The 10,745-nt window shown below is 40.3% G+C and overlaps 1 protein-coding gene across 4 annotated transcripts in view; it reads right to left on the reverse strand.

Annotated features, from left to right (window-relative positions):
- Positions 1-10,519, reverse strand: part of TAX1BP1 (Tax1 binding protein 1) — a 67,946-nt gene extending 57,427 nt beyond the window's left edge. For 3 of the 4 annotated variants that reach the window (XM_076331272.1, XM_076331273.1, XM_076331270.1), the window contains exons 1-2: positions 10,453-10,519; positions 7,161-7,344 (exon numbers count right to left, since the gene is read on the reverse strand). In XM_076331272.1, coding sequence (XP_076187387.1) covers positions 7,161-7,337 — 177 coding nt within the window. In that variant the 5' untranslated portion in view covers positions 7,338-7,344; positions 10,453-10,519. Of the gene's footprint in view, positions 1-7,160; positions 7,345-10,131; positions 10,369-10,452 lie in introns of those variants that run through there. The other variant, XM_076331271.1, reaches the window with a different exon arrangement.
- Between the last annotated feature and the right edge of the window lie 226 nt (positions 10,520-10,745).

Below are 10,745 nucleotides of genomic sequence, written 5' to 3' on the forward strand. Positions count from 1 at the left end.
TCCAGGGGCAGTGAAGCTCACACCTGGCAAAATTACTGGTAGTTTACTGTTAACACTGACATGGCGCTGATGTGATGCACTCTGGAACACATGCATCATTATCAAATAATGATATCTAGATGCCAATTCTGAAAGAATCAAACTGTACAAAAAAACTTCAGAACATGGACATGAGGAAAAATACTTATGTATTAAGTCCACCTTTAGTAACATTAAGGCATAGACATTTCAAAATAAGTAAACAATGAAGTCAAAGCTACAACCGGGGGTTTTTTAGTGTGTCTGTGATCACCTTATACCACATGCAACTTTGACTTACCTCAATCCAAGTCATTTAAGACTTCACTTCAGACATGGCCTTCCTGCTCACACTGAGATAAAAATTTGTTATAGAGCAGGAGCCCTAAAGCTGAAATACTTTGGGATAGAAGATGGCTGCAAGGTACTCTAGACTTTTTATGAAAGGATGTAAACTTAGTATGTTCTCTCATGCCCAGACCTGAAGAAGCCCATCTCTGCTGAATGTTACGAACACGTACAGGCAATCTTTTAACTTGGGCTATTGAGAACATATGGTATTTATTGCAGTATCAAGGTGCTATCAGGATCCTAACCTATTATCATCTCTCATTGGTTCTATTTCTACCTCATAGTTCAGAGGAATATGTCAAAATGACATTGACAGAGTGCCTAGACCATAGGATCAACTATCTCTCTTATTAGGTATAAATCAAAATAAATATAGAAACAATATGAACCCTCTAAAAGAAAACCTGGTACATATGTAAATGACTGTCCAAGGAAATGTTATGACAAATCAAAGAGTAACAAAGTTATGTTTACTTTAAGAGATAAGCATGAAAATGTATTTAAAAAGGGTAGGTGGGGTTTAAGTGAAACATTCATTTACTATCACATTTCATGAAAACTATAAATTAGCACAATCTTTTACTTCAAAATTGTTACCAGCTACTGACCACTTTGTTATGCCAATTCTGTCTCTGATCACACAAACCTACCATAGCAAGTATTTTTAGAAAATTAATGACACTTGGAATTAAATGTCAAAATTTCTTGTCAAAGGTTACATCAGGTAAACACAGATTATCATTCTCTTCATCTAGTATAGAACCAGTGAACAACATTGCCATGGACCTCTTTTTCTTAAAATAAATAAAAACAAAAAAACCTCAAGTTCTTTAAGACATGTCTTTCCAAAGAAGGTAAATCGGAAACCAACAGCATCACTCCGATTTGTGGATATAGCAGTTCTCAAAACATTCTGAATTCCAGTAATTCTATTCCCGACTATTTTAACAACAGGACATACTGTCCACTACACATTCCTGCTTCTATCATGCCCTGCTGTGCGGTGATGATTCCATGCCAGAAAAATTGTATTTCAATATGCGTGTGGTCAATAACACACCCAGCTGTTGCGCTGTACTTCATAACATGATCTGTATATATGGAAGTAACTGGTATCTTAAAAAAAAAAAATCTACAACAAAATCAGAACATTGAAATGACTCACGCAAGTTGTACTGTTATTTGCAGTCCAAAGAGACTAAATAACCCAGAGTACTAAACAAAAACATATCTATATTGTCTTGCTACAACACAACCATCAAGCCGTTTCTTAGATGTCCATTAAATCCACAGTTAAATTCTGTTACAGAGGTTTTTGACCACAAACAAGTTAATTCTGAGGTTGCTATAAATCAGTACATTGAAAAGACAGAAATTAAGTTGCATATAAATACAGGTACTGCACTGATGCACAAACAGTAGCTCAGGTGTGACCTCCTATATACCGAGTACCCTTTCAGAGCAAGCAGGCACTTCTTGTGTTCAAATAAGTTACTAAGATCTTCCCAATGCTGGTTATGTAGCTTTTCCCATATGTTAAGTTACCAGAACGTCAGATCACCATTTCCAAGCTGTGCATATTAAAAATGTGGACATTAAGAAAGAAAAAATTTCCCTTTCTTCTCTAGGGGTACATTGAGGCAGTCAATACCAAAGCATGCTGGCCTCAGCAACATTAAATCTTCAGAAACCCAGAAAGTTATTATGATATACCCCACAAACACCCACACCTTTAATGCTACTCTCTTGAAGCAATATCTTTATTATACCCGTAACATTCTTTCCTTGTGCCTTTGGGATGTATATTAAACCTCTCTTGTATATCAAACATCTGTCAGTCCTACTTGCACACATATGCCCTAGACAGAGGGGTAAGCACTTCTTCCTGAAAGCCAAGCAGGTTTTTCAAACACTTCTGCAAGTCTGGACATTATGCATTAATAATGCAAAAAATACCACGCGCCATATGATTATTTCACAATAAAGTCACCAGATGTAGACTTCCCCATCCACAGATTAGGACCACCAACCAGACAGACCATTTTTGCAACCAGATGTAGTGCACATATTAATTATATTTCCTCATTTCAAAAGTTTAGATTTGGGTTACCCTAAGGGCTTCTCCAGATTTTGATTAATCAGAGAGAAGCAGAGAAGAATAAAAAGGGGACACTGGTCTTGCATCATTCTGGGAGTACAGATCTCCTATGAAATATATCAAGAATGATAAGCCTCCTCCCTTTTGATTCCACACTAGGAACCATCAGGTTCTTCCGCACAGAAAAAACTGCATGAAGAGCGACTCAGGCTCAGGATGTCCATGCCAAGTACTAGACCAGTACTTATCCATAAAACTGACTTTTTTTTTTTCTTGGTAACAAGCAAGGACATAACTGATCAAGATCTTTTGGCATTTGATTACAGATGACCCTCCAGGATGTCACAAAAGCAAAAAGAAATAGCAGCAGTGAAAGACAACAGACTTGAAGACTGAGTCAAAACCTGTTTTTAAGCCTCCTGTAGGGGACAAGGAAGAAAAAGAAAGACGAATATATACAAAAAGAATAAAAATGCTGCATATTCAGAACTTCTGCTCTGAAGGGTAACATCATCTTCACTATTGTACTTCTCACCCCCTCCAAGTTTTTTGCAAAGGTCCAATTCCTAAAGTAGTGTATGCCTTTAGATACACCTAGTTTGTAAAAAAAATTGGTATATCTGAAATAATTCTCCTATATGCAACATTACCCTTTCAGTTTAGGAACGCTGGGTTTACATTTTTCTAAACAACAGAAAATTACTTTCTTGGGAACAGTTTTAAATCTACTACCCACCACCATGAAGTGCCTTAAGCTCAGCATTACAAAAGTTCAACATTTAGCAACTTAAATCACGCTGGGAACAACGAAAACTACATTTCATCTACAGCATATGCAGAGAAGTTGGCAGAATCTGTTAAGTTTTAGAAGAACTGTTATTTGTTTGCCGATTTATTTAGTTCTTTGTCATAATGCTGTATGCCACAAATCCCTAGCTCAGGTCTGGAGTTCTAGACCTATTCTACCTCCCAACAACACCTTTTTGATGCCTCTGATGGAGAACAGGGAGGCAGTACTTTATCTTGCCTTGGCTCCTTATTTTAAGTTGCTTTGTAAAATATCCTTGAGAAGAAGATATCTGTAAATAAACAACTGCAAACATGAAGGAACCTGCTGTGGTACCTTTCATTGAAGCCATTATCCTTCCATAGTACAAAATAGAAGCCAATACTCAGTGTTGAAAGCGGAATACTCAGTAGACACAGAAAACTGGAAACATTCCTAGCAAGGGGGGGAAAACTCACAAGCATTAAGTCTAGCAAGTGAAAAAGGACGTATACCAGGTGGAAAAGAGACTGATACAAGGAAGAGCGAAATGAAGTTCTGTAATAAATACATAAATCAATAAAAAAACACAGTAAGACACACACAAAGAAACTTTTATAAGCAATTTATGGCTCCTACCAAGGATTCCATTTCTAACATCACTTTTTCACGTAAGCTGCACAACACTAATGGCAACTACAACAATCACAAATGCAAGTGTACATGGAATAAAAAAAAGCCTATTAGACATGTAGTGCATACTATGGAAACATTTAAAAACTCACAAGCTAGAAATTAAGAGTCAGTATATGAAATCAGGTTTTACTTCTGGAACCATTAGTTCCATTTCCATTTAAAGAGGAAACAAACTGACAAACCAAACCCTTAAAAGCTGCTCTTCAGAACAGAACTCTAAAAAGATTTGAAAAAGCTTCAATTGTCATTCCACATTAAGCAGCCATGCCAATAAAGCAGGCGCAGCCCTTCTCCCACACACCTGCCTAGTCCACTTGTTTCCATCACAGTGATGCCAGTACAGTTGCCCATTGCATCACACAGTGATCAAGCTGAAGAACGAACCAGTTGTAAAACAAGGTGATAAGAGCTGGGACAGGAGGGGCTGTATTTTTCTGGCAGATCACTTTCCTGATCCATCCCACTGTGCAGCTGCACAAACAGCTGGACTAACAAAACAAACAGGATAATGTAAGGATACAAATAACCAATATCTACTCAAGACATCATCGCTGCTATAGAAATGTACTTGGACTTGCAACCTAAATGAAAACCATTCACTTAAAAAGGTACCTATAGATTTTGTTCAGTTCAATAAAAAAAATTTTTAGCTAACCAGTTGAGCAAACACAGGACAGAATACAGTTGAAGCCATTACCCCCTAAAATGGAACAAAAGTCAACATTAGAACCAAAAACAACACAACGTTCACATGGGGGAGGGGGGGAATCTTATTCCATACTTATTTTCTGTACTAATCTGAAATTACCGCTAGATTTTTTTTTTTGGGGGGGGGGGGGGGGGCGTTAAACTAGGTGCCTTTTCCCTCTGTACTATTACAACACTAGTAACTTTCTGTGCAATTCCAGGTAAAGGTTAAATGACACCAGCTTAAACAGGACTGTTTTCTATGCAATTTGTTCACCTCAGAAAGACAAGGTGGACTTTTATTCCCTCTACGTGAACAGTCAGTGAGTCGATGCTTTGAGTTCTCTTACGGAAGCCTCGCTTTCCTTGCATACTAGGCCAATACAGAAGGCCATTATCATTCTCATAATTAGTAAAGATTTGCCTTTTTTTTTTTAAATGCTGAAAATCACTTCACTAAACATGCATCACATTCTTCACATCCTTCTTATGTGTTTTAGAAAGTTAAATGATAAAACCCCTGCCTGTTTCATCAGTTTTCAAACTACCTCCAGGGTTTGCCGATTGTCCAAGAACAATCAGTTGTCTAGAAGTCAGCCATTTTTACACTCAGATCACAATACAGTACAACTTCTGTCTATTATCTATCGCAAGACGACTACAGTTTCACAATTTATTTTACTATAAACATTACTCATACACATACGTGTTTGTAGACACAGAGACAGTTGGACAGCCGGCTCCATTTAACTCACTGTCCTATAACTATACTAAGTATATTCATAACACTTACTCAGTATAAGCTGACATAGGCACAAAAAGAAAACAATTTTCATCCTTTTCCCCATCTCACAATACTTCCTTCCCTTGTGTTGATGAGAATTAGGTGAACTGGAAATTCAGTTGGGGAATTCCATTTAAAAAAAAAAAATCCAGTCCCAAAATGTTGGTCTTAACCTCAATCAATTCCCTGATTTGATTCATCACACCAGAGCTTGTTTCACATAAAAGAGAGGAAGCACAAGAAATAAGCCACTCTGCGTAAAAGATGTTTCTTTCAGCAGTAGTACTACCTTATGCCAGCTCAACGTGTTCCTCAAATGACTGCCAAAGCTGTATTACCCACCACTGCTAAAGTAGAATAAAAACTCATACCTCAGTAGTTTACAAAATCTATCATCCCAGTCAAGATGAAATCAAACGTACGTGTACGTCGTACATAGTTTGTCAGTGACTACATGAAATGCTGTTTCACTTTTTTTTTTTTAAACTTTCCTAATTAGTATTTTTAGGGTCCTATCTGATTGCCTCCCTCACTTAGATCAACAGACAAAGGCACAACATTCACTTCTCAAGTCACATTTAAATAATTTCAAAATGCTTACATGTAACACGAACAGCACCCTCTTTAAAGTTTTGATAGATTTTTTTAAAGTTTCATTAATGCAATTAACTAAACATTCAAGTGTGCTCAGTTACACTATTTATCAAAACTTTGCAGACAATCAAGATATATATACACATATTTTTAAAAACTTCCCACTAGAGAAATATGCCTGTTTGTAAGTTAATGCCTCCCACACACAATTTAGTGACTGTATAGTCATTGCACATAGCATTAAAAATGTTTCTGCTTTGTTATAGAGCACAGTACTTCTATTTTGCAGAAGAGTAATTTGTCTTGAATAAAGACAAAACAATCCATTGGTGACCTGCAGATTACAGTGAAGTCAAGCATATACATTCTTAAACAGTGGACAGTTCTAAGGGAAAGGTCCTCCAGTACCGAGATAGTTTGTTACTTTTCTCCTTTCCCCACTACCAAAGCACCACTTCTTTAAAGCCCGAATCAAAACTGCTATTAACTATTCAAGTAAGGAATTTAAACATCATCTACTAGGAGCTATACTGACAAAGAAACATAGACCAAAGTCTTAAATAGAAGCAGATGTAAGAATTAATCAATTTCTAATCCCAAAAATGAAACTTTATTAACTTTTAAAAATAACTCCAAATAAATCAAATCACTAACGTGAGGCAACTTAGATGTGGCCTCACCCCTCCTCCTTTTTTCAAGGGTCTGTTTTGAGTAATTTTAGTGATCTATACTGTTCAGCCTGTTCTAGCAACAAAAATGAGTCAGGGACATGGATCAGGATATCTCCAGCTTAGTTTTTGTTCTTTCACACACATTTCACACTTACTCTGGCTCACACTCTTCATGTAGTCCTGTTCACAGTGTCATTCTGTGCCCACGCATCTCTTCTCAAATCATCTCCATTTAATTCTGCACGACACCACCGCATCACACCTTCCCTTTACTCCAGCAGACTTAAAGTGTACTCATTCCTCTAGTTTTGATCTCCAGTTTGATCCTTGTTACAAAACTCACACTCTAATAGCAGGAACCAATACATCACTTAAGTGATGTTCCGCTTAAGTTTATGAGAGAGCTTTTACTGTTGTTGGAATTTTTTTTTTTTAACTAGTAGGAGAGAAGACAGTAAATATTTGAGAAATAGCAATAGAACAAGCTTTACTTACCTTGAAAATACCAACCCAGTCTTTCTGATGAGGATGGATAAACTGGGTCAGAGTGTAGTGACATTCAAGGTGTGTGTTCGGAAGATAACTTTTTGCCACATTTTGAAAAATCACATGTGCAAAATTGGAAGTCTGCAAAGTGTTAGCCGAAGACGGAACCTCTTGAAAGGATGACATGATTGATCTGTAACAAAATTGTAGAAGTTGCTACCTCAATATAGTGGAAAAATTAGTTAAGTTAAAAAAAATAATCTATTTGAAATATACAAGACAGAGAAACCTAACAATTAGTTCCTCTGTTCCGAAAACAGATAGCTATAGACCAAGTCCACCAAAGTGCACTGCCTCAGCATCACTCCAAAACAATCACCTCTCAGAATAAAAGGGCAGTCATTTCAGCGATGACATCAAGATGGAGAGAAAGCACTGCTTAGCTCAATGCCCCCAGTATTATATCTCAGATACAGTGGCAAAAAGTGGGAAATAAAAGCGGTGGTGTGAAAACAAAGCAGGGTTCTAACTTAATGAAATATTCGTAATGGTTCTGGATGTGGCAGGGAAGGAGAAACAAAGCTCCGTAGCTTCCCTACTTTAAACTTTTCTCAGAATCTGTACTGCTCAGTGGTTTTCACAGCATTTTTATATATGAAGTTTTTCTTCCCCTCTCAGTAAAAGTAACAAAATTCCATTTTAAGACATTTTTAAAAAACAAGAAAGTTTATCTAAACAGGAGGGGTCTGTTGTTGTTTTTTTCTTTTCTTCTTCTTCTTCTTCTCCTTCAAAAGAGTTCGCTTGCCTCTGTTTAGCAGTGTGTGGGCATCTTTCACTGTTCTCACTGTAACACATATGCTCCCAGCCCTGCATGCTTAGCTTCATTACCATAAACAATGAACTTCATTGATAGCGCAAACTTTTAGGTATGCATGCAGTTTGACAGACTAACACTAATCAGTTGGACTGCAAAAGCTTTTAATCACGCTTTCCATTCACCACCTCATTCAGGATACACAGAGCTAAAAATTACAGCAATGCAAGATGCTTCACAAGCAGAACAAGAACATCCCTTCCTCTGGTTCAGCAGTATCTGCCAAAAATGTAAGATGGGCAACTGAGAAATTTCAAGTGTTTGATTTCAACGTACAATCACAAGTTTGTCAAAACATTTAATATTAGGAGGATCGAGGCCTTATATAGCTAACACATTTCTAGAAGGATGAGCCATCCTATTCTTGCAATTGCTATTAAAAGTCATTTCACACTGACCAAGCAAATTCACACCTTGAATGAGGTAACTGCCAAGTGTGTGACATAATATATTACTTTCATTGAAGATATGTGTGGAAACCAATCCCAGGAAGGGATGGGCCAATGCAAGTCTCAAGAAGTTCAAAGATGAAAGGCTGTCTATTCACTATAGCCTTTTAAAATTTCTTTTCACCAGTTAAAAAATAAGTAGCAAAGAGCTCATGTTTGCTGAAATAAAATGCACTCTGAAGTAAGCAGGTATTCATCATTCAAAACAAGGAAAAGGTAAACAGGGATTTTTTAGGTTTAAGCCCTCAACATTTTAAGCTTATTACTGTCCAATTTAGTGTAACACATTAAGTACAAACGGGCAGCCATGACATTATTCTGATGTATCAGATACTAAATAAAAAGCAGTTTTGTACCCTGAACAACACAAGTAATAAGATAAAATGCCAAGCTTGTGAAGATTAACAGATATAAAGGACAAAAACAACTTACACAAGCAAGAAATTGAGCAAAGATCAAAAGACAGCTTTTGAGAGACAACAGGGTACACATAAATCCTAACTGTTATCTAGCTTCAGAGTCCAGAAGAGCATAGGAAATTTTACAGTATAGTAAAAGCCTGAAAACTCCCACACCTCTGAAAACAGAGGTTTACATTTAAGACATCTCTCAAATCCACTCTGAACTATAAACCGTATGAAGCAGCAGTTTCTACAATTCTAAAAGAAATAGAATAGCCTTGTCCTGTTGCAACAAGACAAGGGGGAATGGCTTTAAACTAAAGGGGGGTACATATAGATTAGATGTAAGGAAGACATTTTTTACACTGAGGGTGGTGAAACACTGGAACAGGTTGCCCAGAGAGGTGGTGGATGCCCCATCCCTGGAAACATTCTATGATTTTTTTTCGAGTGCAGCAGATTCATTCATTTTTAGTAATTCAGTAGTACCTGAAGCCAAATAATATTGACATGAAACAGACTGTTTCAGTTTTCATTACCCACAATAAGCACAAAAAGAGTAAGCAAAGCATTAATAAAAAAAAAAAAGTTAAATTCAGTTGGTTTTGAATAGGTCTGTTTTAAAGTTTATTCTAAGCACATATTACAAAAAAAAAAAAAAAAAAATTTCATTTCTGCACACTGGTTGCCAGCTACCACAGCTGAGTACTAGCCTTAGTGAAGCCAGTAAAGGGAGGCTGGTTTCCAAGTCCAAAGCAGAACTATTCACAAATCTGAACTTGTGCAGACCAGCAGAATCATCTGGGATTACTGTGCCCCAGCAGGAAAATCCCCGGAGCTTAGGTGAAGCTGAGATCTACTTACAGTTCAAGGATAGTTTAGGGGATGCTGGGTGCTTGCTTACCTAGCTCACAGCTACCGGTTGGGAAAAAGAGGAGGTGGAGGAAGAGCTACGCTTAGGCTTCGTTACTGACATGACAAGCGATTCCCTCGGCTGAACGACGCGTTTGGTTTTACGCACCCAGAAGGACAGAAGGAGGAAAAGCTCGCCAGGCAGGAAAAACAAAAGCAAGACGAGCCGCACCGCCCCAGCCAGCTCCTCCCGGAGCCCTCCAGCTGCGGTCCCGACGGGACGGGGCGCACCTGACACTCCCGGCCCCTACCTGCCCTGCCTTCCCCCGCTCCGCGGATCCGGCCTGCGCCCTGCCGCCTCCCGTCCCTTCCCTACCCCCCCGCGCCCCCGGGCGCGGCCTCACCTGCCCGCCGCGGATCACCTTTGCTCCGGCCCTTCGCAACGCGTTCGCCGCCGCCGCGGGGGAGGGGAGCCCCGCCGCCTTCCACAGCACTGCCGCCCGGGCCCCGCGCCCCCCGCAACGGCCGCCGTTCCCCCCTTTCTCCTCTCTCGACTACGACCGGCCCAAGACAGCTGGGGGGGAGGGGGAGCGGCTTCCCAGTGGCGCAGAACCGAGGCCCGCGGCCTAACGGCCCCGCCCACCCCAGCGGCTGCCGGAGGCCGGCAGCAAAGGCGTCGTCAGAGCCGCCCGTCCCCCCTTGCCAGGCCCGAGAGGGCCCCTTACCTAAACAGGCGCGGAGGGCGCCGGGGACGTCAACACGGGCCCTCCGCCATCAGCCCCTCACAGCCCCGCCCCCCCGCGTCACTTCCAGCCCCGGCCCTGCCCGCGCGGGGGCGGGCCGCCGGCGGGGAACCGGCTGGAGCCGGAGCCGGAGCCGGAGCCGCAGCCAGGGGGTCCGGCCGGACCCGCCGCGCGTGAGGCCCCTCAGGCCTTCGCGCCCTCCCACAGGCAACACGCCTTGAGGGGGGGCGAGAGGGCCTGCCCAGGGCTGTGCTCCCAGCCTGCGTAGAGCCGTG

The sequence above is a fragment of the Aptenodytes patagonicus genome, chromosome 2, assembly GCF_965638725.1.
Source record: "Aptenodytes patagonicus chromosome 2, bAptPat1.pri.cur, whole genome shotgun sequence".
Taxonomy (NCBI): domain Eukaryota; kingdom Metazoa; phylum Chordata; class Aves; order Sphenisciformes; family Spheniscidae; genus Aptenodytes; species Aptenodytes patagonicus.